At 39.8% G+C, this 22,183-nt stretch overlaps 3 protein-coding genes across 3 annotated transcripts; 1 reads left to right on the top strand and 2 right to left on the bottom strand.

Moving 5' to 3' along the window:
- Positions 1-1,271: 1,271 nt before the first annotated feature.
- On the bottom strand, positions 1,272-10,742 carry gda (guanine deaminase). Its single transcript, XM_076039002.1, has 14 exons — positions 10,357-10,742; positions 9,782-9,870; positions 9,387-9,558; positions 9,154-9,241; positions 7,004-7,109; positions 6,005-6,032; positions 5,802-5,909; positions 4,094-4,201; positions 3,891-3,988; positions 3,326-3,393; positions 3,017-3,163; positions 2,752-2,870; positions 2,609-2,636; positions 1,272-2,527 (listed from the first exon to the last, which is right to left on the bottom strand). The coding sequence occupies exons 1-14, from the start codon at positions 10,483-10,485 to the stop codon at positions 2,445-2,447; spliced, it is 1,371 nt and encodes a 456-aa protein (XP_075895117.1). The 5' UTR covers positions 10,486-10,742; the 3' UTR covers positions 1,272-2,444.
- An 845-nt stretch (positions 10,743-11,587) lies between these two features.
- On the top strand, positions 11,588-18,601 carry LOC142896941 (uncharacterized). The gene is made up of 9 exons (XM_076038904.1): positions 11,588-11,717; positions 12,966-13,033; positions 14,453-14,500; positions 14,575-14,639; positions 14,757-14,794; positions 15,353-15,432; positions 16,092-16,154; positions 16,263-16,313; positions 17,399-18,601. The coding sequence occupies exons 1-9, from the start codon at positions 11,642-11,644 to the stop codon at positions 17,450-17,452; spliced, it is 543 nt and encodes a 180-aa protein (XP_075895019.1). The 5' UTR covers positions 11,588-11,641; the 3' UTR covers positions 17,453-18,601.
- Positions 18,602-19,456: 855 nt separating this feature from the next.
- cunh9orf85 (chromosome unknown C9orf85 homolog) lies at positions 19,457-21,943 on the bottom strand. Its single transcript, XM_076038905.1, has 4 exons — positions 21,740-21,943; positions 21,463-21,569; positions 20,358-20,471; positions 19,457-19,785 (listed from the first exon to the last, which is right to left on the bottom strand). The coding sequence occupies exons 1-4, from the start codon at positions 21,839-21,841 to the stop codon at positions 19,602-19,604; spliced, it is 507 nt and encodes a 168-aa protein (XP_075895020.1). The 5' UTR covers positions 21,842-21,943; the 3' UTR covers positions 19,457-19,601.
- Positions 21,944-22,183: the final 240 nt, after the last annotated feature.

Below are 22,183 nucleotides of genomic sequence, written 5' to 3' on the forward strand. Positions count from 1 at the left end.
ATTAGTCACATCAGTTACGATTATACAAGTTGTCCGTAATTACATGTAATAAATTACGCAAGTCGTAGGTTCCGTACTCGAACCTTCGTTAGAAAGACTATTGAGATTTGAGTAGAGCGGAGCAGAGCAGAGTAAAGTAGAGTAGAGTAGAAGAGTAGAGTGTAGTAGAGTGGAGCAGAGTACAGTAGAGTAAAGTAGACGTGATATTTCGGCTAGCAAGATGTTCGACGTCTTGTTTGGACTTGACAGACAAACAAGAAGACATGGACTTCTCACAAAAAAGTTTTCATGTTGCTCTGAAACATACCGACAAGAACAGGAAGACAGAGAAGTGGAAAAATCAGAGCGAACAGAGAACTTCGACCACTTCCCGGTTGCAGCAGTTGAAGCCCTGGGTTTTGTCTTGCTCAGTCACTGCACTCAGGCTCACAAACTCGACGCTAAGGGAGCTGCTGTTCAACCCAAAGTTAATACCTGTGTTTGCTGGCCATTAGAGGGCGATAGAACGCCGCCCCTCCTACAGTTTTTGAGTTTTAGTTTTGTGTTTATATGAACAATAATTTATTTGAAGAAATTTTAATGATAAAATAAATAAAAGACACATTATTTCTGTAAATTCGCAACAGCATATCGTTGCCTTAGGAACGATACCATGCCCAAGATGGTAAAGCCCGAGAGGCCAGACTGAGGTGAGACAGTAAATATTATGGTAGAGGGATGAGGAAGTTTCAACTGGCAGGCAGGAGGCCAAGAGGAAGAGGAAAGAGGAGATTTATGATTGAAGTGAAAGAGGACATGAAGTTATTTCTTTTAGATGAAGAGGATGAAGAGGACAGGGTTAGATGGAGGCTGATGATTGGCAGTGGCCAACAGTTACAAAAGGGTGTTTGATCATACTCTCAATATCATTTTGGTAAATCTGTTTCTACTGGTAGTCATTACAGTGACCGCACAATAGAGAGGAGTGCAATGTTTTGATTTGCATGGGATTTTTGGACAGTGGCTGTGATACAGCAAGTGGCTGCTGCTTGTAGCACATCACTTACATGCTTAACAAAGAAGGGTCAGGGTCCTCGCTGTCAGTACAACGCGACAAGAGCCATTTGACCTTCTCAGTTGTCCTGCCAAGATGCTGTACATCAGTTTCAGACTCCGAAAGATTGTTACGAAGACAGGCATTTTTTCTTTTTTTAAATCTTTACCATTCAACTGCATCTTGTGTTCTCAGTTAGTACCTCCTTTTTAAATGACTACACGGCAAAAGCAATCCAAACTTTTCAGTATGCTTTATTTCAAAAGATAGAATTGTCACTTTACATACACAATTTGATGTCATAAGTGATATTTTGCCCTTTTAGTTGTAAAAAAAAAAAATGTTAACATGAATTGAAGTTTATCTAAGCTGTTTTTATATATGAAGGCAAACACATTTTAACAATAAGTGCTGGTGATTTTGCTTTTTATTCCATAATATATACATACACATACAAAATTTTATTCATTTTATAATTAGTTTTACTCAGTAAAAGAGTAAATATATAAAACCACCCAAACTGCTGAAAAATGTCATTGATTGTAAGGCATCAAGTAAAGTTATCTTCTCACTCATTTACTGTGGATTTTTAGGTCAATATAAAATGTTATAATACAACCTACATTTGATAGACAGCAGTTTAGATAACTCACCAGTTTTACTGTATTTAGCACCCTGGGAAAACCTGACACTACTATATCATCAGGCACCGTTGTCCCTTAAAAGAACTGAGTGGAGTGTACTTTCTCAAAACTGAATGATTAAAAATGATTACTCACACTAACTCCAGTCACTGACCACAAAGCCACATCTAGCTACAAAAAGTAAATGTTTGTCACACTAAAGTAAAAAAAAAAATCACGATTGTCGACATTATTTAATCATATCTAATGTATAAGACCTGTATTGTAAAAAAAAAAACCCAAACACACTCAAGCTTATATCAGAAAAGGTAAGTACAGCGAACCCAAGTGACCCCAGTTTCTGAGCACAATGTCCCGTAACATTGTCTTATATGATTAGCGGCTGTCTGCTTCTATGCTAAATATTGACAGATATTGCTTGGAGTTGTAGTTTTAGCAGAACATATATGACTGAATAACTACAAAGGTATTATTTAAAATGCGATACAAACATTTGCAGCAGAGAGTTCTTCTCATTTTTATCCTGCTCAGCATCTTTAAACTGCTCGCCTGCAGCACAGACGCGGTCACAGAAACGCCGTTGCTACAATTTTCTGCTTTCAATAAGTTTCTTGGAACGTCAAGACAGGTTGATATCAATAAGAAAGATTGAAAAATTGGCTATTTCTGGTTACTGATGAATTTTGATCTCAACTATAGCTAGAAGAGATTATGCTCATATATGCTCATTGAAAACCTCCCTTCTCTGCCCTCCAGGCTGTGGAGAGTTAAAGAACAGCCTGATTCGGCTCCACGAATGGTACCACTTTCCTCCCGGCCACAAACACCTCCACGATGTTGCGATCGTCACCTGTCAAACAGAAAGCAAAATGGTGAGCAGGGCGCCAGAACCCTTTGAGATCGGACAACTTAACCAAATAAGGCCACTCACCCAAATTCAAGAACTTTTCCAACATGATCTGAAATTGGGTTGATAAATACAGTTATTATCAACTAGGAAAAACATTTTTTAATGTTGATCATGTATGTAATTCATGCGTGTGCGCTGGTGACCCAGGGTGACCCTCCACTAACCTTGGGTCCGTTGCACTCGACCATGTCAATAGGTCCACCAGGTACAGCCACGTTTACTCTGAGTGCATCAAAATCTTTGCCCACCTCAAAGTTCCCAGTTTGGTCATCCAGGGCCAAGGCTACAATAGAACACGACATAAAGGAGGCTCTCAGTTTAGAATTGACTAATTTTATCCAAAGTAGAGATTGATGTATTAAAATGTAAAATAAATAAATAAATAAATGAATAAAGTAACAGTGTAATGTTTTGAAATTGTTCCCCAACCTTGGCTTCCTCCCAGAGTGGCCAGCCTGAATACCTCCTCAAAGGTGAGTGTATTGTACTCTGGGTCCTGAATGGTCAGGATTTTTGATAAATCCAGAGCTTTTCTCACAGCATCCAGCATCGAGGCAGAGTATCCGCCTGCCACGTCTGAAACAGTGCAGTGACCACAGGGCAAAAAAATAACCTAAATGAAGCACAGCGTGCGCACGGAGCTTTCATGTGCCAGCTTTCTTGCATGATTTACTTTGATCAAAACGCTAAACAAAAAGACGAAACTGCAGGGATGCCGCAGATGTGTTCTGTTCCCACCTGTTCCAAGACCCAGCTTGACTTTGTGCTTCAGGACCTTGCGTACATCCAAGATTCCACTGCACAACCTGCATCGTTGGAACAAATAGGAGGACAGATTGATTGATTGATGATTGATGCAATTTTCTTCCTTCACACATAGTTTTAAGTTTGGCCCCAAGACAGGGATTTTGTGTTATGTGATTTTGCATTCAGGAATTTCGCATCAAAGAAAACAATTGCAAAACTGTTCTCATCACCAGTGCTGTGGACAACTATCAGTGGTAACATTCTGGCACCAAAGGATGTTTCATGATGCCTCTGCACAAAGGCTCTATAGCTATTTAGCACAGTGTTGGAGGCTTGCATAGCTATAAAAACTAAAAGCTTGCTTGGCGCACATTAACAGATGTAGCATACTCTCACTACCAAAGGACAGAGACCCAAGTTGCCCTTTGATGTTTTTTTTTTGGTTTTTTTGGAGATAGTAATATAGATGATAGATGATAATTGCTTATCATCTATATTTTCCTTACTTTCGGGGGATTTCAACATGAAGCTATAATTAAGTGGGAAAGGTACTTACGAAATGTTGGAATTGGGACAATGTGATAATGAAGTTCCTGTCTCTCTGAATAATGCCAACTCTTTCTCACTGAGGTAGCAGCCGTGGGCCATCACTGTCTGAAGATCAACATTGTTGTCGTCATTAAAATGAAATGCAACCAGCCAGTTAAAAAGCTGCCATGTTTCCAATATTGTTCCGTCTTTGTCTCCGGCTAGCCTCACCTTGTCGGTGAGCAGATTGTATTTGTGATAGACTTCGGCGTAAGAATCTGCCTCTGGAAAGATCTCCTTGACAAGGTTCACTTCTGCTGGGTTCTCACTGATGTGACTCTAAAAAGCAAGAAAGCAAACAAAAAAAAAGACATTAACAAATGAGTGATATATGGGATGTATTTTTATAAAATACCACAGTCAGAAAAAAGCATAATTGTGTTGCACATACATTGTGTACTATGCCAAAATGTGATTTGTAGTTGGACTTAACAAGTCAAGCTCATCTACAACAAAAGTACCCTAAAAGTTCATCCCTTCCTGCGTCCCAACACAACAACTTCCTGTTTCTATCCCACCTGATAACACTGATACAACGTCTTGCCTTGTGTTTGGTCTTCGCCAAATTGACTGAATTTTGGATTTTAGTTCCACATTGAACCTCAGGACTGCACAACTAAGTCCTGCAACCGCTCCTTTTTTGTTCTGACGTGTTGCACTGTGAACCAGAAGGATCCAAAACCACAGCTATGATGTGAATGTCTTATTCAATCTGTATCCTCAATGATTTAAATTCCATCCATCCATCCATTTTCTATCACCACTTCTCCAGCACTCATAGCCGTCTTGGGGGTGAAGGCAGGTTCCATCATGGAGAAGTCACAACAATATCACTGGGCCACACAGAGACAAATACCATAGTCACATTCACATCTATGGACAATTTACAGAATCAGAATTATGTGTGTGTGTTTGGAACGTGGGAGGAAGCTGGAGTACCTGGAGAGAATCAATGTTGAATTCAATTCCAACAAGTGACAACATTGACCGCTGGCGAAACAGCTTTTGTTTGTCTATTCTACATTCAGACACATAATCTGTGAAGTCACACCTGACAAGTTTCGAGGGCAAACATTTTGTCTTCATTGGAATTGTCAAAAGGTGGGGTGGGGTGTTTACATCTAACTGATGTTTACCGACATGTGTTTAACCTGAAAACCACACGAACAGGCCGACCTGTCAATCTACGACAGGTTGATACTGCCTCAAAACATATTGGGTATACTTTTTTACAACAGAATAAACAAAAGAAACTGTCGAAACATTCGAAACATTGACACTATGAAATTTGTTGGATTAGTCATATTTTCTTTTTGTGTGACTTTGATGCAGTTTTCCTGTCAGGGGCCGAGTATAGGTCATTAAGTCCTTCTTGTAAGAATGTAACCGTGCAGTCCGACATGCTCTACTTTCAACATCTAATTGCACAAAGTTGCAATTTTTCCAAAGTGACAACAAGAAAGAATCTGGACATATCAAAACCATTAGTTTCAGGTAGAAAAAAACATGATCTTTTTAGGTTTCTTGCACACACTTTGTATTTATCCAACAACAGAGTTGCACGGTATATCATTTACATTCTTCTCAGCTGTTAAATGCGGCATCATGGCTTCTATGGTATAAATGTGTTTTTCCAAGGGGTGTAGCCATAACAACTTTGCAAAAAAATGATCCACTCCTCACTTCCCATTCACACACCATTATTAGCTGAAATGAGCCTCGATTTTTGAAGTGCATTCACTTAAACTAGAGCCAGGAGGTATTCTGTAATCCCTGCTTACTTCCTCCCTGCCAGTGCCAGGGGCAGTGCATTCAGCCTGTCTCTATGGTTTCAGTCCTCTGTGGAAGAGCCCAGGTTATGTTGCCACAGTGAGTTCACCTGAATATGCAGGTTGTTATTCTTGGCAATTGCTCCCAGTTGTCCCAGCAGTGGTCCTGAGCAGGACAGGGCGAACCGAGGTGTCACCACAGGCTTCACAAGAGGGTACTTTCCAAAAGAAATCAAACAAACAAAACATACATGATGTACAAAGCTTGGGTTTATTTCTAACAGTCTTCTCTTTGTGTTTTCTAATATCCTACCTTTTTGTTTACCAATTCGGCAATGAACCTTGAGGGTACAATAAAAACAAGTGTCAGTACAGTCAATTCAATTCAAAGTGCCTGAAACGTTAAGTGTCAACAAACACCTATCAAACTCTATGTCTTACTTTTACTTGTTCTTTAATTAAGTCATTGACTCATATTTTCTTTGAACAACATCATAAGTAAATTCATGGTTGTTGTGGTATTTCAAGGTGAATGTAATGCAAAGCAGTATTTAACTGAACTTATACACTACCAGTCAAAAGTATGGACTCACCCATGAATTTAATGCCTTTTCTTTCATTCTCATGACTATTGACATTGCAGTTTCTCACTGTATGCATCAAAACTACGAATGAACACACATTGAAATAAGGTTGGAAACAATAAAAGTGTAAAAAAAAATAATAACTCACACACATTTTATATTTAAAGCCTAAAGCTTCACTCCACTGTCATGAAGCTCTTTTGCTCTTCAAGGGCAGGCATCCTCCACAGTGACCTCCCCTAATTTCTCTGCTATTTTTTTTTATTTTTGCACCTCTCAGAGCAGAAAATTCAAAGTTAACTTGCTGTGTATGTAAGACAGGTGGGAAGTGGCCCTCTCTCAGCTTCTCGGCCGAATGCCAAAGCTCTCTCTACCAGTTGCTACTTTGTGCAAGAATAAACCTCCGTGGTTGCCGGCAGTATTTATTCTCAATGTGACTCATCAACAATTTCCAAAGCGTCTGACACCACGGTGTGGTCGCCCTGACAAATTTGAGATGACAAACTTGACTCCTGCTGACTCGCTGCCACTTGAGAACGGCGCTCCAGACATGCACACGTGGCCACATGCTGGCACACGCTTGGTGGCACGAGGCGTGGTGGTTCTGTCAAATCTGACGGGACGACCACACCTCCATAACTTAATCAGGTGACACTTCTGTGGAAGGTGGATGCACTACTTTTGGAACATGCTGAAAAACACGTTTAATTGTCTTCTCTCATACCTACCGACAGCTTTCCTCTTGAGACTCCTGAGTGGTCTCCTTGTAATGTTTCACAGAGTTGTTCCTGTCCATGCACACTTTGCCCACCAGTGCCCTCTGGCCTAAATCATCTGTAAGACAAGATGACTGAGTATAGTGAGGGTGAAGAAAGACAAATTTTTTATAGTCATTGTGCATTCATGATTGATGTCGGAATAGTGCTCAAGTGGGGATTGTTCAGCAGACTGTTATTCTAAGGCTTAGCTGGGAAGCATAACCTGATGATCCACAACACTCAACTCTGTGATTTGTACTTCAGTGCCAATAAACGCTGTGGATCACACTTGTTAAGCTGTTGTATTTTGCAATATTGTACATTCATATACATGTCTTTGCCATCTGCAGTGTTGTTGCAATCTCAAAATTCTAGCACCTCTGCTAATTTGTGCAGCGTGTGCAATCATGTATATGAGCTGCAGATGGTTTCCACTAAAATCATTATTAATTCTCTGTCAGATAGAGCATCATTAATGCTCTGACTGACACCTGTGTCATTCGTGCTACAACATGTCAGTGAGTCTTCTGTCCAGCCAAAAATTCCTGGCAGCACCAATATGACTGTACGGAAAAAAACACCTTTGATTCAATAACAATAACCAAAGGAACAATAGCTGTTTTATCAAAAATGACTTTGGACTGATACATCTGAATACCATGTCCTGTTTATGAAGGCAAAGAAGTACAAAAAAAAGAAACCCATTGATGTAGCGTAAAAGGAATATTGAAAGTCTGTTTGAGAAACTTAAACAGTGAAGTTTGACAGTATTTACTATATTTTGATAGTGTTGTTCAAAGGCTGACTTAGGAAGGAGCTGCAGGAACATATCTTGAGCAGGGCAGCAGTTGCAAAAGTCATGAGCAAGTACTTTTTGGGATGGACAAAAACAAAGTAGAATTAATTGTTTTTTCTTTTTAGCCAGACATCACAAAGATAATTTAATAATACATTTTATTTTGTGCATTTGGATCATTTTTGTCATGTGAATACGTTAATAGGCAAGACTGATCAAGTGTTATAGACTCTTGGCAATTCAAATTTTCCAGTGATGAAGTTTGTGTTAGCATACCACATAATGGAAAGATTTATTTATTTATTTATCTATTTATTTATTTAATTAATTTTTTTGGGGGGTGGGGGGGGCAACAAACTAGTTATTTAGAGTCATAAGTCATTCAAGAAAGAAGTGAATGGCCCAGTAACTAACTGGACTAGCTGCACAATGACATTATCATTCACTCAAGTGCAGAGAGATAGTGGAGCTGCGGATATTTACCAAACAGAGGCAGCCAAATAAGACACACAGTGTGCATAAATGACAGGAAACCTTGAGCTTTGGACTTTACAGCAATCTTGCAAAAAAAAAACAAAAAAACAGCACAGCGAGTTGTGGGTGCCCACATTAATACATTATTTGTCTTTTAAGTGACCCACTTGAAGAAAAATAGAATGTACAGGATGAAATTCACCAAGGCGAAGTTCATGAAGCTCATACATGTGGGCAGACGGCTATTCCACAAATCAGAAAGAGAGCAAGAGCGTCACAGGACAAAGGTGACGGTTCAACAACCTGATAAAAGCCAATAACTACGTACAGCCATTCACTGGGGTGTGTCTGTGTACGTGCATGTGTGTCAGCTGTCCCGTTTTACATAAGAAGAGACAATATGGAAAGGTTAAGGCATAACAAGTGTTGGTGGGCCTGACCTGAAGGCTAAGGTCTTCGATTTGACTTGTTCCTCTCATCACTCTCATACAAGGCATTTGGATATAATATCAATTATTATCTCAGAAAGAAAAACTCCTGAAAACCTCCATTTGTGCCCTGCTGCACTGTGAGGAGAGCCTTTACCAACCTCTAGCCTCCTGAATTTGATCGGTCTGAAGTACAGATATGAAATGACAACCACTCATCCAGTCACTGCTCCTACTCCTGCCTGTTACTACTGCAACAGGCAGGAGATACTGAGGATGATGACTGCACATTTTCATCGGCGACACCACTGAAGTTCACACCGGATTGAAAAACTCTGATCCACCAGTTATGCTGACAGTCGCCAGTGAGAAGAGCCAGTGCTTGAAAAACACTGCCCGTGTGCATGTGGAAGAGATCTTACTTGTAATCTGGCACAGCAGGAGGGAGGCGTCTGTGTGTATTGTTGCAAAGTAGCATGCAGTGGTTGTTCCGTTTCTCAAGGTCCTTTTCTGTAAAGATCAAGAATCGTGTTACAGGATTAACATAACCTCCTGTAATGTTTTTCTGCTCCGTTTCGCCACATGAGCCACCCACAAACCTGTTTGCGACTCACGTTATTCTTGTGTCTATATTTTCGTCCATAGGCAAACTCACCACTACTTTAGTGTACACGTTGTTGGCAAAATCCAGTTCCTTGAAGCGAGACTCTGCAGGGAAGGTGTAAGTGTTGAGCCACTCCAGTAAAGGGAGATCAAGGCCTGTGCCAGCGTAGCAGTACTGGGCGGCGTGGATGTGGGTGTCCACGAGTCCTGGCATCAAAAACTCACTGTAATGTAAAGAGCTGGAAAATGACTAAGGGAACCTCAAATTCAGTGGCAGAAAAAAATAAATAAATAAATAAAAAAAATCAATAACTAATCGTTAAGAACAGGAAATATTTACATTCTCCAAACAACATACAGTATTACTTTACTTATGTTGAGGCTTTGTTTTTCATATTTTCCCCTGTAGGACATTTAGTAATACTTTTGTCTACATATTTGACTTACTGCTGTGACAGTTGAGTGATTTGGGATGGGGTGAACCCAAAGGTTTGTTGCAGGTGGCTGAGCTTCAAGCCTTCCTCAAGGAAAGCGATCTGATGGGAGAACGGAGAGAAGCCACTCAAAACTGAAGTGCATGCGTTAGAGAAAATGGCCTGTTCTGGAGGGTGTCAGAGTTCTAGTAAATTAACCAATGAGTAATTTCACCAAGCTGGACCAATAAAGTTTCTTCTTCTTCTTCTTCTTGGATCACTTTCTTCTAACCCTGGGCCTACATACATGCCTTGTATTAAAAACAGCAAATTCTGCCTTTGTGCAAATTTTGTGAATCTGACACTGAGGCTCGGTCTGAGTTCAAAGATGCTGAGCGACACCTCGCAGTGCAACATCATGAGGCGAGTTCCTTAAATGATTTGGCAGTTTTGCTCTAGGCAGCTTCGCAAACTCTCTAATTCTCACACTAAGTAATAATAATAATAATAATAATAATAATAATAATAATAATAATAATAATAATAATAATAATAACGATCGTAGTAAAACCAGTTCAAAAGGCTGATTCAGATCCTGAGCGAACTGACCTTTCCCTCTGCATCCACCCCCAGGAGAGAATCCTCCAGGATCTGCAGTGGCGCCTTGTGCGTCGAGTGGATGAACGTCCCCCTGAAGACGTGTTTAATGTCGGCGCTGGGTCCCTTCACACTCGCCATCTTCTCAGCAGACTCAACGGACTCCAGCGGCAGTCGCAGAGTTCAGAAACCTGCGGCGGCGGCAGCTGCGTTTTAGCGCTGTGCGGGGCGGAAGCTCCGCGGAGCTCCACCTGACAGTAGAATGTGCGACCAATCGGGTTATAGGGTGTGTGCGCGCGTGCTTCTTCGGGCTGTCACGTTGTTGGAATACGAACTGGCTGAGAAATCATCAGACCGCTTCAGTTGACCAAAGGAAGGAGAAAAATAAAAGAGACATAAAAAAAAAAAAAAAAAAAAAAAAAACACACACACCACACGAGTCATGTGTCCTGCTGCAGAAAATCTTCCTCGTCAGAAGTCATTTGCCAGTCAGCAAACTAATGTGCGCACTTTATCCACAGCGTACGGCGTCATGGTGTGGAGGGTTAGTTCCTCTTATTTCACACGCTATATCTAATTTGCCGCATTTGCAAAGCATACACTGAAAGCTACTAGTGGCATGTAGTTGGCCAAAGTTCAACACAGGCTGCTCAGAGAACGCATTTGCCTTTATTAATCGTAGGAGTCCCTTGATGCAATTTTCACTCAGTGACTTGCTCCACCTATTGGTGTTCTTAAAAACCCTTTGGACAAGACAGATCCATTGTACCTAGTTTAGTTAGTTTAGTTTAGTCTCAAATGGAATAAATCAATGCACATTTGAAAGGGCAAAGAATAAATCATCATCATCATCATCATCATCATCATCATCATCATCATCATCATCATCATCATCATCATCATCATCATCATCATCATCGTCGTCGTCGTCGTCTATTGTTTTATTTTATTTTATTTTTACCGGTCATGGCAGATAATCATATGCACTGAGTGGCGTAAAAAAAAAGAAAAGAAAAAAGGAACCATGCTGGAAATAAGTATAGTACTTTTGCATGTCGTCCTTTGGATTATTTTTTTTTTTATTATTGTCTTGATCCAAAAATAAAATCAATCAATCAATCAATCAATTCAGTTACCAGTAGGGTATCATCCTCATCCTCATCCTCATCATCAACAACAACAACAAATTTAACATTTGAACAAACAGACAGTCTTATTCTGAAAGGGTTTGAGGGTCCCTGATGACGCAGGTGATCGCGCACCGTGGTCCTCTGATTGCCACAGCCGATACATCAAAATGTCTCTGTTCAGATGTGATAAGCCGCCCGGCCTGTTAAAGGCTTGGATCGCCCTGAAACGCCTCGACAAAAACGGTTCGTACGTCTTCCAAACCCTTTCCTTCATTCTTTTCCAGGTCTGGTTAGTGATTTCACTCGGGTGCGGTGCGTGCGAGCGCGTACCCCGGTGTAACCATAGCAGCCAGCCTCTTTGCATGGGTGATATTAGTTCATGGTTTTGCGGGGATTGCGAAGACGTGTTTGATTGAAACGTGACGGTTTTTGCTTCATGCCGTCCGTTGCTCAGTAGAAAGAAGAAGTGTCGTCTGGAAGAATTGGATAGAGAGAAGAGTAACAGGTGCGCCTGACTGCTGGGCATCAGAGGTCCTCAACCCACCGAGTCCTCTGGCTGAACGATTCGAGCGAAAAGCTCCTTGAATCTTCTGACTCGAGGCTTATTAGACAACACTGGATGGCTTGTGTCAAACAGAGTAAAGTAGAGTAAAATAGTGTTTAAGCCTCAAAGTCTTTTATTTTAGTACGAGACCATGTTTCTCCTCTTTTTCTTAATTATATCTCCAGATATATTGACAGCCACAAAACTATTGCTGTGAACGTATGGCTGGGGATGTTGTCATTAACATTGGACAAGTGGAGGTATTGCAGCCATTTGTGACATCACAAAATGCTGATTTCCCTGAGATCCCTTTAGAGATACACTTCTAGAGGGGTCTTTGTCAGCCTTTTAACCTTTTGTCCTTTGGTTTGACCTGTGAAACATTAGAATTAGGCGACAACAAACATTCTACCATTGCAATCAATTTGCATTACTCAGTTGAATTTGCTTTAATCAGCACCTGTATTACACTAATTCTCTGTGGACAACTGTATTGCTCTACAAAAACCATTCAACAGTTTTTAAAAAAAAAATATATATATGTATATATATATATATATATATATATATATATATATATATATATATATATATATATATATATATATATATTATTTATTACATCCCCCCTCCCAGTGTGTAACCCTGTCTTGACCCCAAAACACCTGGATTAGGCTCCTACACCCTGTGACCTTGAGTTTAGGAGAACAGTTATAGAAAAATGATGGATGGATGGGTGGATGGGTGGATGGGTGGCTGGTATTAGCCAAAATGAGCACATGTGTATTAATGGGCATTAATACACATGTGCTCATTTTGGCTAAACAGCAGGTTTGCCTGAAGTTTGCTGTGTCCGGATATTTCCGGATACACCCCTTTTCATGCAGTGTGCCTAATGTAATCACGTCCTCTGCGATGGATGACTTATCATGTTGTACCTGTTGCAGATGATAGAGTGGTGGCGCTGCGGGAGGTGTCCATCCCCGCATCAGCTGATGCTACCAAGATCAGGCAGGTGTGTTAACCGAACAAAGAAACCTTTGAAAAAAATCCCATCATTACCAGAGAGACCCTCTATTGCTAGATTATAAATTAGATTGTTGGATTATTTTTTTTAATTTATTTATTTGCATTAAACCTTTTTCAACAAAAACAAGTTACAAAGTGCGCACCGCCTCACTCAATGCATACGAAAAATGTGACTTTATTTGCAATAACAGTGTTATCTAAGGGGATTAAATACGTAGTAAAGGTCTAGTGCAGGGATCACCAAAGTGGTGACTGCAGGCACCAGGTAGCCCACAAGGACCACATGAGTGGCCCGCAGACCTGTTTGAAAAATAGCACAACTTGTGAATCTGTGTATACTACTACTACTACTACTACTACTACTACTACTAATAATAATAATAATAATAACAATAAAAAATGATGATGATGGAAGATGCTGTGAAATGTAAATTATAGGCCTTGATGAGACAAACACGTAGGTGTTTGAATGACGTCTGTACCACTTTTCTAAAGGAAACGGCAGCTATTTATGTATGTGTTGACAAAGAGGGAGAAGAGGTCTGAATAATCATCATAAGCCTGTGTATAAAAACGATGCATGTTTTTGACCTGCATTTTTTATGAAGTGGTTGTCAAATGTAAAATATAGGTCTTGATGAGACAAACACGTGGATGTTTGAATGACGTCTGTAGCACTTTTGTGAAGGAAACTGCAGCCATTTACAGTATAGTGTGTGTGTGTGTGTGTGTGTGTGTGTGTGTGTGTGTGTGTGTGTGTGCGTGTTGAAACAGAATTCCCAACCTCCAGCAGCAGAGTTAGTGCCTCTAGCTCCGCTTTTTTTTTTTTTTTGCTTTTACCACCGTGGACATCTAAGCTTAGAACTCAGCCATTTCTGCGTCTACACGAAAGATATTGGTATCATGCTTTAGCTAAGGGCTTCAGCTATCTAACTATGTATAGTTATCCGGGGTGTGAATAACGGTGTAGGCGTGGTCAGTGAAAAAATTGACTTTTTTTTTTTCGCCTTGCGAAGACCTGCTCTGATTTGAGCAGGACTTCGCTGAGGCTCAGCCCCGAATAATACCTGAGAAAGTTGGTTATTACAGTAGAGTGTAGCAAACTAGTTGCCCTTCATATGAGTCAGGACCCATGAAGTAGCTCTTGGGTTTAAACAGGTTGGCGACACCTGGTCTAGGCATGAACCCATCTGTGAAGGGTTGGCTGGAATAAGAGGCAGATTTCTTGAGCAGATCCAGGCTCCCAGTCATTGGTGGTTATGCAAATGAAACAATTTCATTTCAGCCTATTTCTGGTCTACAGAATCCTCATGCAACATGTTTTAGGAGCCATTTTAAAAGCAGTAATTGACTCACAGTGGCAAATAATATTTTGTGTTAAGATGCTATTTCATTTTATCTTCAGATTATCTCCACCACCTTTGACCTTCACTCCTCGGACCTCATACTAAAGGTGCTCTTTTGGTGTAAAGTGCAGGACTGTAATAAAAACCGGACTTTATTAGTAACCGAGGGCTTTGTTTGCAGATTAGGAACCACCGTGGCTGCCTGATACCTCTGAGCACCTCATTCCCAGCTAACAGCAAGCATATGTAAGAAGCATATGTTTTGATTTGAGACGAAGACATTCTGAACATCTTTACAGTCTGCCATACATTCATTAAAACACACAGATGCATGGTGCTTTTTTTTTTATTTTTTTAACACAGGCCATATGTGCTGGAGGTAACCAGGATCTTCCAGCATGGTAAGAGCAAATTTAAGCTTTTCAACTCTGTAAGCGCTTGTGTAATCCAGAAACTGTACATACTTGATGTATGTTTTGGACAAAGGCTTGATTGGAGACTTGATTAGTGGATTGGTTATTCATTTATTATGATGTAAACAATCTAAAACAAAACCAGAGCTTTGACCATTTAATAGAAAAGTGGCCGAGGTTTTACCTGACCTTGTGTTTCCACTTAGACAAAAGACAAATCTTTAAGAGGAAGGCCGCTGGCTGCTGATAATGTTTTCCAGACTAGACAGTCGGTGCCAAAGCATTGCATTGCCATTGCCATTAAATTACATTGTATTGTCTTCTTCTATAATCATGCTTTAGGTTTCATTTTTTATGTTGCTGTTTTTAAATTAAATAAATAAAAGCATAATTCCAAACAAAACAATGACAACAATAGTTAGAGATTAATATTGGAAAAAGTTGTTACATGTCAATGGCATTAAATCTAAAAATCAAACTGCACTTAATTGTTCCAGCCTATGAGTGCAAAAAATACAACAATGTTGTGATTTTTGCTGTTCTCAGTGTGTCCGAAGCCCAGAACGATTCCAATGACTGTGATCAACAAGAGCATGAAGACCAGGCTGCAGTCCATTGTCCGGAGGGTAAGACATACCTTCAACTCAGCGGGGGTGAACACAAGCTGTGTGATAATGGTTCACCATAAACTGTCCCCATGTGGAGGGCAGTTTAACCAACAACAAAAAATATTTTGAGGGAGGGAATATTTTACTCATGTATGTTTGAAATAGGAAGCCGTGTGGTCAGCACCGTCGCTTCACAGCAAGACGGTTGTTGGTTCGATTCCATCCCGGGGCCTTTCTATGTAGAGCTGCATGTTCTTCCCAAGGCATCCACATTAAGCCAATTGGTGCCTCTAAATTGTCCAAAGGTATACGTGTGAGTGCAAATTGTTACTTGTCTTGTGTTGCCCTGTAATAAAGTGGCAAATTTCCTACGGTGTAACCACACCCTTGTTCCAAGACAGCTGTGAAAGAGTGCAGGAGAAGTGGCAATAAAAAAACAGATAGATGGATTGATGTTTGGGACAATTGATCAAGTATGCTTTGAGCATGCAAACAAAATGGCACACTGCATTCTTGATTTTGGTTTATTTTTCATCCAACCAATTCAGAAATTGAAGTAGAAGCAGTGAAATAGACAAATAAAAAAGAAAGAACAAAAAACAGACCCACACGTCTTATTGTTTGTGCCAATTCGTTATTGCCTCAATGACAATCTACTTTTCATTTTTTTGCCCCAGATTCAGAAACTGGAGGGGCTTCTGCCAGAGATCAAACTCAGGCGTAATGAAAAACTTGTCCAGGTATTTGACCTCTCTTCCTCCTCCTCCTCCACACAAGTCATTCGTACGTGACTTTGACCTTTTCACTCATGGTAAATCCCATTCTATGGTCTCTGTACTGCTTGTCAGGAGGTTGAATGTCTCAATCAGAAGTTGAGTTTTCTTCATAAGAGAATGCAGGTGAGTCACTGTAATCGGGCATACATTCACTTACCAACAGTGATGGACAGCAGAAGTATACAGTGCCGTGAAAAAGTTTTTGCCCCCTTCCTTATTTCTGTTTTTTTTTTTTTTTTGCATATTTATCACACACAAAGTTTTCAGATCCTTATACCAATTGTAATGTAACACAGAGACAACGCAAGGAAATACAAAATGTAGTTTCTAAATGCCGATTTAATTTATTAAGGCACGAAAAAAATCCAAACCTATCTGCCCCTATGTGAAAAAGTAAGTGCCCCCTGAACCTAAAAACGGGTTGTGTCACCCTTGGCAGCAATAATTGAAATCAAGCGTTTGCGATAATTGGTGATGAGTCTTTCACATCGCTGTGGAGGAATTTTGGCCCACTCTTCTTTGCAGAATTGCTTCAACTCCATATTAAAGGGTTTTCTAGCATGAACTGCCCGTTTAAGGTCACACCACAGCATCTCAATTGGATTTAAATACCGGACTTTGACTTGGCCACTCTAAAACCTTAATTTTGTTTTTTTTGAGCCATTCGGAGGTGGACTTGCTGATGTGTTTCGGATCGTTGTCCTGCTGCATGATCCGAGAGCGCTTGAGTTTGAGGGCACAAACTGATGGCCGGACATTCTCCTTCAGGATTTTCTGGTAGACAGCAGAATTCATTGTTCCATCAATCAATTACTTTTTCACATAGAGCCAGATAGGTTTGTAATTTTTTTTGCCCCCTTGGTAAATTAAATCATCATTTAAAAACTGCATTTTGTATTTCCATGGGTTGTCTCTGTGTGATATTAAAATTGGTTTGATGAACTGAAACCTTTGTGTGTGATAAATATGCAAAGAACACATAAATAAGGAAGGGGGCAAACACTTTTTCACGGCACAGGTTAAGTACTGTAACATACAAATGAATAAAAATGAATGACTCCACTACGTGTGCACCATGGTAAGGTACAGTTTTTCTGAAGAGCCCATTTGTTTTTAATTGTAGCATACAGACCCATTATCTATTTCACAAGCAGTATATTCCACAATGTGAGTGTTTGTTGAATGTTTTCTTCCCCTCTTTGTTTCAGGTGGCAGATTCTCGTAACTGGAAGGGAGCCCTGATCAGAGCCCCTCTGTGGTAAACCCAAAGTATATGGCCGTTGTAAAAGACAAGCATGATCTCACCCTTGACTTTGTAGTTTCTTAATGAATCACTAATAATGCATTGTTTTGGCCATGTGTATGTTGGAAAAACAATTCCAACCAGTTTAGTTTGATGAAGAACAAAATATTTCATTGAAAAATCTGTACTTTGAACGGGTAGATGACACACAATCAACTGTAACACATTGATTCAACTTTTGTACACACATACATACATCGTATACTAAAGTTGAGTAACTGTTTTTTTTCTGTTTCCTCCTTCTTTGCGTGGACGTCAATGAGTGTTTTTACTCGTGTGTGATAAATGTGCTGACGCTGAGGCAAATCAAGATCATGCACTCTAAATGCATTCAAACATGTGATATTTGTCTGAGTTGCAGTGTTTCAAGGCGATGGTAGCTGAGGGACTTCAACTTTTGTCCGTATGAAACAACCTGAGCAGTTAAAACCTTGTGTTCTGTCAAACCTCTCAGCTTAAAGCTGAGGCTTTATTTCACCTTCCAAATGGCAAACATTGTGGCGACAAAGGAGTGAAAGCCCCTTGTGACATCACAACATTGAGCGATGTCACAATGTTGACAATAATGGGATACTATGAGTATTTTAGCACAGACTTTCTGAAAAGTGGAGCAAGCGAAAGATGGACTTCTCTCCCTTTGTGGAGAGGAAAAAGACAAAAGCATGTTTCTAAAATATTAATACACACCTAATGTGTTTGTAACACATTCAGAAGAAGTCAAAGCGACATACAATACACACACACACACACATAAAGATTTATATTTTTAGATATATATACACTCACATGTAGCAACAGCATTGTGAAATGGCAAATATCAATTTTTACAGCACAAAACAAAAAGTTATGTAACTTAGTTGTTGTAGTAGTTCCCAGGCTAACCCTACCTAATTGAGATACAAATCATCTTGATGCGTCTGTGGACGTTCACCATGCTGTTTTAACAAGGTCTGATGTAAACTGATTTGACCTCCGACATAAGTCCGAAAATTCAGACAGGCTCGGGGTAATTATCAGTCGCCCGGAGTGTTGAAATCTCACTCTGTGGGAATAAGGAGAACAAAACCATGTGAGAAATACCTCATATGCCAAATAAATCTGAATCTCATGAGTTTGACTGGTCTGTTCCGCATACCATCCAAAAGGGAGTTCAGATGCAAAGCGTTGCCACATTGCGTAAAACTGTCCACCACACATGGGATGACATAACTCCTTAAATGTAACTGGAGGTTATTCTGCCAGACAATGAAAATCAGCTAACAGAGCAGAAAGGGAACTTGCACTGGAGGTTCCTTTCTTGAAAGTATTTGCCATTAGGATTACTATTTAGCAAGGCCAACTTTTGCATTTGAGACACAAACCTTTATGGCCAGTTTGAAAAGACCAATTATCTGAGGTGAGAGCTGTGAGACAGGCCACAAAATGAGGGCAAGCTACAGGGTCCGAGTTTATACAGAGAAATAAGTGGTAAAAGTCCAAAATCCAGAAACAGTGCTAAACAGAGTGGGTGTATCAGATGGTTTATCCGTACTGTTAGACAAATGGAATAATGAATTGACATAAAGGTACTTGAGGCTCTTTGACTCAACTTCAAAAAGCCTTAAATAATAGAGCGACAAACTCCTGATAAGTACAGCAGAGTAATCTGAATATGGTGGTTTGAGAAATGAAGTTGTCATTGTTGAACAAACCTTGCTGTCATGCTGTGAGTATACACAGGGGGAAGAACATACAGTATTACACTGAAGGGCCCTGAGATGTCTCGCGACACTTCCCCGCAAGAAGTGGAAGGTACTTCCAGATTCCGTGCCTTCCCTCTCCCGTCAAATATCCTGTGGTATATTTTGTGGCATTTGTGAGTACACTAACTTAAATTGTAACAAAATAACACTCAAACTTCTCAGTTATCAAATGAACAAAACTCTTGTTATTTACATAAGTACAGTCTCTTATTAACCCCAGCTTGCTCATAAGAGTTTAATGTGGAAATTTCCTTTGAGTAAAAAAAAAAAAAAAAAAAAAAATCCAAACAGTTTATTGGATACAAAATAAGCTTTGAATGTTTTCAGTCCATTGTGTTGATGCATGGTACAACTGGGAGAATTTCATCATTTGTCATTGGTCTTCTTTGATATAGAGTCCTCTTCATCATCATTCTCTCCAAAATCACTTAAGTCGTCATCATCTCCGTCTTCATCACTGTCCAAATCATCAGCATTGTTCTCCCCCCGTGTATGTCCTTCACTTGTAGGTTCTTTGTCTTCTTCTTTCTGGTCCACTTGTGAATTAACACTGCAAAATAAAAGAAAAGTGTCTGGTGCCTTTGCTTAGCCATGTCTTTGGAAATGAGGCTTTAATGAACGTGACATATTACTATTTATTGATACAGTGCTGCCATCGTGAGGTGAACAGAAAAAATGCAACGTGAACTTAAAATTCGTAAGTGCTGCCAGTAAATGTGGATAAATAAGGTGTAATGCATCTCAGTATCCACAAGATGGCAGACTCGCCGCATAAAATTAAAGGAAAAAGAAAGTGAACTTCCTTACTTTCTTTCTTTCCGAACTTGGCATCAAATAAGTCAAGTGAGGAAAAAAATGATATATTCATATATATAGTTATATACTTTACACATATATGCGGATACATGTATACACATATACATATATAATTAAAGCCCACATGACACCAATAACAATAACATCTACTTGAACTGAAAATCTATTAGTTCACTCTTTCTCACGTCTTTCTTTACAAGTTCCATATTATAGCTAATAGTGCATTTATATCATCTACTTAAAGAATTCTAGAAAAAAAACAAAACCTAAATGAATAAATAAATAAATAAATAAAAGACCACTTACGGAATAACAATTTCCTCTTTCTTCCCACACTTGCAGCAGATCTCAAGTTGTAGAGCGCAGGGCTTGCAGATGATGTGATATGCATCTTTCACAGTCTTTTGAGAACACTTAACACTGAAAGTAGAAATCATGCAAAAAAATAAAAAAAATAAACACTTTTCTTTGTTACGTTGACAAACTTAAGAAAATTGTTCTGTCTCCTGTAATTCAGACAAGAACTGAACAAATCAAACCACTTCCAAATTCTATTATAAATGTAGTGTAACAGTGAATTGTGACTGTAAATAAATACATATTATGCACAATCATATACACTGCTCAAAAAAAATTGAGGGAACACATGGTCATCACAGTGTAATGCCAAGTCAATCCCACTTCTTGCATAACTGCCTATCCAGTCAGGAAGCAACAGTGACTGAAAATCAGTTTGACCTGCTTTTAAGAAAAATGGGAAAGACAACAAGTGGAGTGCAGAGGCAACTAGGAAGACAACCCATATGAAGTAGTGGCTTTGCTTGTGGTGGCCAGAAACCATCGCCCTCGACTCATCCTTTCAGGCTGATTCTTGGCTTTTGCATATTTCTAAAGTGATATTTGCAGCCAAAATTAGTTACTCAGGTGGTGTAGCTCTTCCAGGATGGCACATCCGTACGTGCTATGATCAGATGGTTCACTGCATCTCCCAGGAAGTACGAGGAAAACAGGCCAGTGCACGAGTAGAAGTGGAAGGGGCTGAAGAAGGGCAACAACACTGATCTCTGTTACCTGTTCCTCTGTGCAAGGAAGATCAGAAGAACAGGAGGATACAGCCAGGGATGTTTCATTCATTAAAAGCTGAGATGTGTGATTTCGGTGTTCCCTTTATTTTTTGATCAGTGTATATATACACATACATAGCCAGCTAATAAGCAGTCAACAATATGACGGGTCATGTCTGTAAAATCAAGATGTCAAGATGTTTTCCTGTTCTGTCGTCCAATGTATTGAGCGTGTGTGCTGTAGTCTATGCGTTTAATGCAGCTATGTCAGTCCTTTAGGCAAAGACAGATTTCTTGTAACGGACTAATAGAGTTGATCATATCAAATCTATACAGGATGTACTCACCATTTGCGGGCTTGTGTCAGTGATTTGTATTTGTTGTACTTGACTTTCCATTCCAGAACACCTTTGCAGTGTTGACAAAGGCCATCGTGGGTCTTCGAATTCGCCTTCTACATTAAAATTAACACAAGAGCAGAGAAGGTAAAACACCAGTAACAGCATGGATGATATTTATTTGACGACATTTCAAGATATATTCCTTCGGTTCTAAAGTTAATTTGAAGGCAAAGAGACCCGACAGTGCAGCTAAGCTCAAGAAGTTAGCATGTGGCTCACGAACCTTCACTTGTACTGTCGCGCCGTATTTGTCGTTTCTGAAGGAAACGCTGTTTTGATACTTCTGGCCTCGGGACCGTGATGCGTTGCCTTTCTGGGAACTCATCTTATCCCCCTATTTTTTTTTTTTTACTTTATTTTATTTCCTGCACATGTTAAGTGAATGCACAAGTCCAAAACCACGCCGGGGGCAGACAGACACACTAACCCGGAAGGGGCGTCATCATCAAGCGTAATACTTTCCCCGATTGACAATCTTTGCAATTATGCTTGTATTATTTTTCTTACAAATTTTCTTATTAAAATTAAGTTGTGTTTTATTCCCATACAACGGTCTTAATAACTAATAAGTTATAACATCACGAATCTAAAAGTGGAAGTTTCTTGACGCTAATTGGTCTTTGCCTCACTGTTGTAGTTTCTAATTGGTTCAGCTAAATGCCAATCA

Source organism: Nelusetta ayraudi, unplaced genomic scaffold (assembly GCF_046127955.1).
Source record: "Nelusetta ayraudi isolate G7.1 ecotype Tasmania unplaced genomic scaffold, CSIRO-AGI_Nayr_v1 ptg000058l, whole genome shotgun sequence".
NCBI lineage: Eukaryota > Metazoa > Chordata > Actinopteri > Tetraodontiformes > Monacanthidae > Nelusetta > Nelusetta ayraudi.

Bases quoted from the DNA above. Each gene is read 5' to 3' on its own strand.
- gda (XM_076039002.1), bottom strand. From the start codon at position 10,485: ATGGCGAGTGTGAAGGGACCCAGCGCCGACATTAAACACGTCTTCAGG. The intron at 6,033-7,003 runs GTAGGTATGAGA...TGTACCCTCAAG, and splicing joins TCTCAAGAGGAAAGCTGTCG to GTTCATTGCCGAATTGGTAA. The intron at 3,164-3,325 runs GTGGGAACAGAA...GCACTGTTTCAG, and splicing joins CAAGCTGGGTCTTGGAACAG to ACGTGGCAGGCGGATACTCT.
- LOC142896941 (XM_076038904.1), top strand. From the start codon at position 11,642: ATGTCTCTGTTCAGATGTGATAAGCCGCCCGGCCTGTTAAAGGCTTGG. The intron at 14,501-14,574 runs GTGCTCTTTTGG...CTTTGTTTGCAG, and splicing joins CCTCGGACCTCATACTAAAG to ATTAGGAACCACCGTGGCTG. The intron at 16,314-17,398 runs GTGAGTCACTGT...TCTTTGTTTCAG, and splicing joins TTCTTCATAAGAGAATGCAG to GTGGCAGATTCTCGTAACTG.
- cunh9orf85 (XM_076038905.1), bottom strand. From the start codon at position 21,841: ATGAGTTCCCAGAAAGGCAACGCATCACGGTCCCGAGGCCAGAAGTAT. The intron at 21,570-21,739 runs GTTCGTGAGCCA...ATTTTAATGTAG, and splicing joins GCGCGACAGTACAAGTGAAG to AAGGCGAATTCGAAGACCCA. The intron at 20,472-21,462 runs GTGAGTACATCC...TTCTACTTTCAG, and splicing joins CTGACACAAGCCCGCAAATG to TGTTAAGTGTTCTCAAAAGA.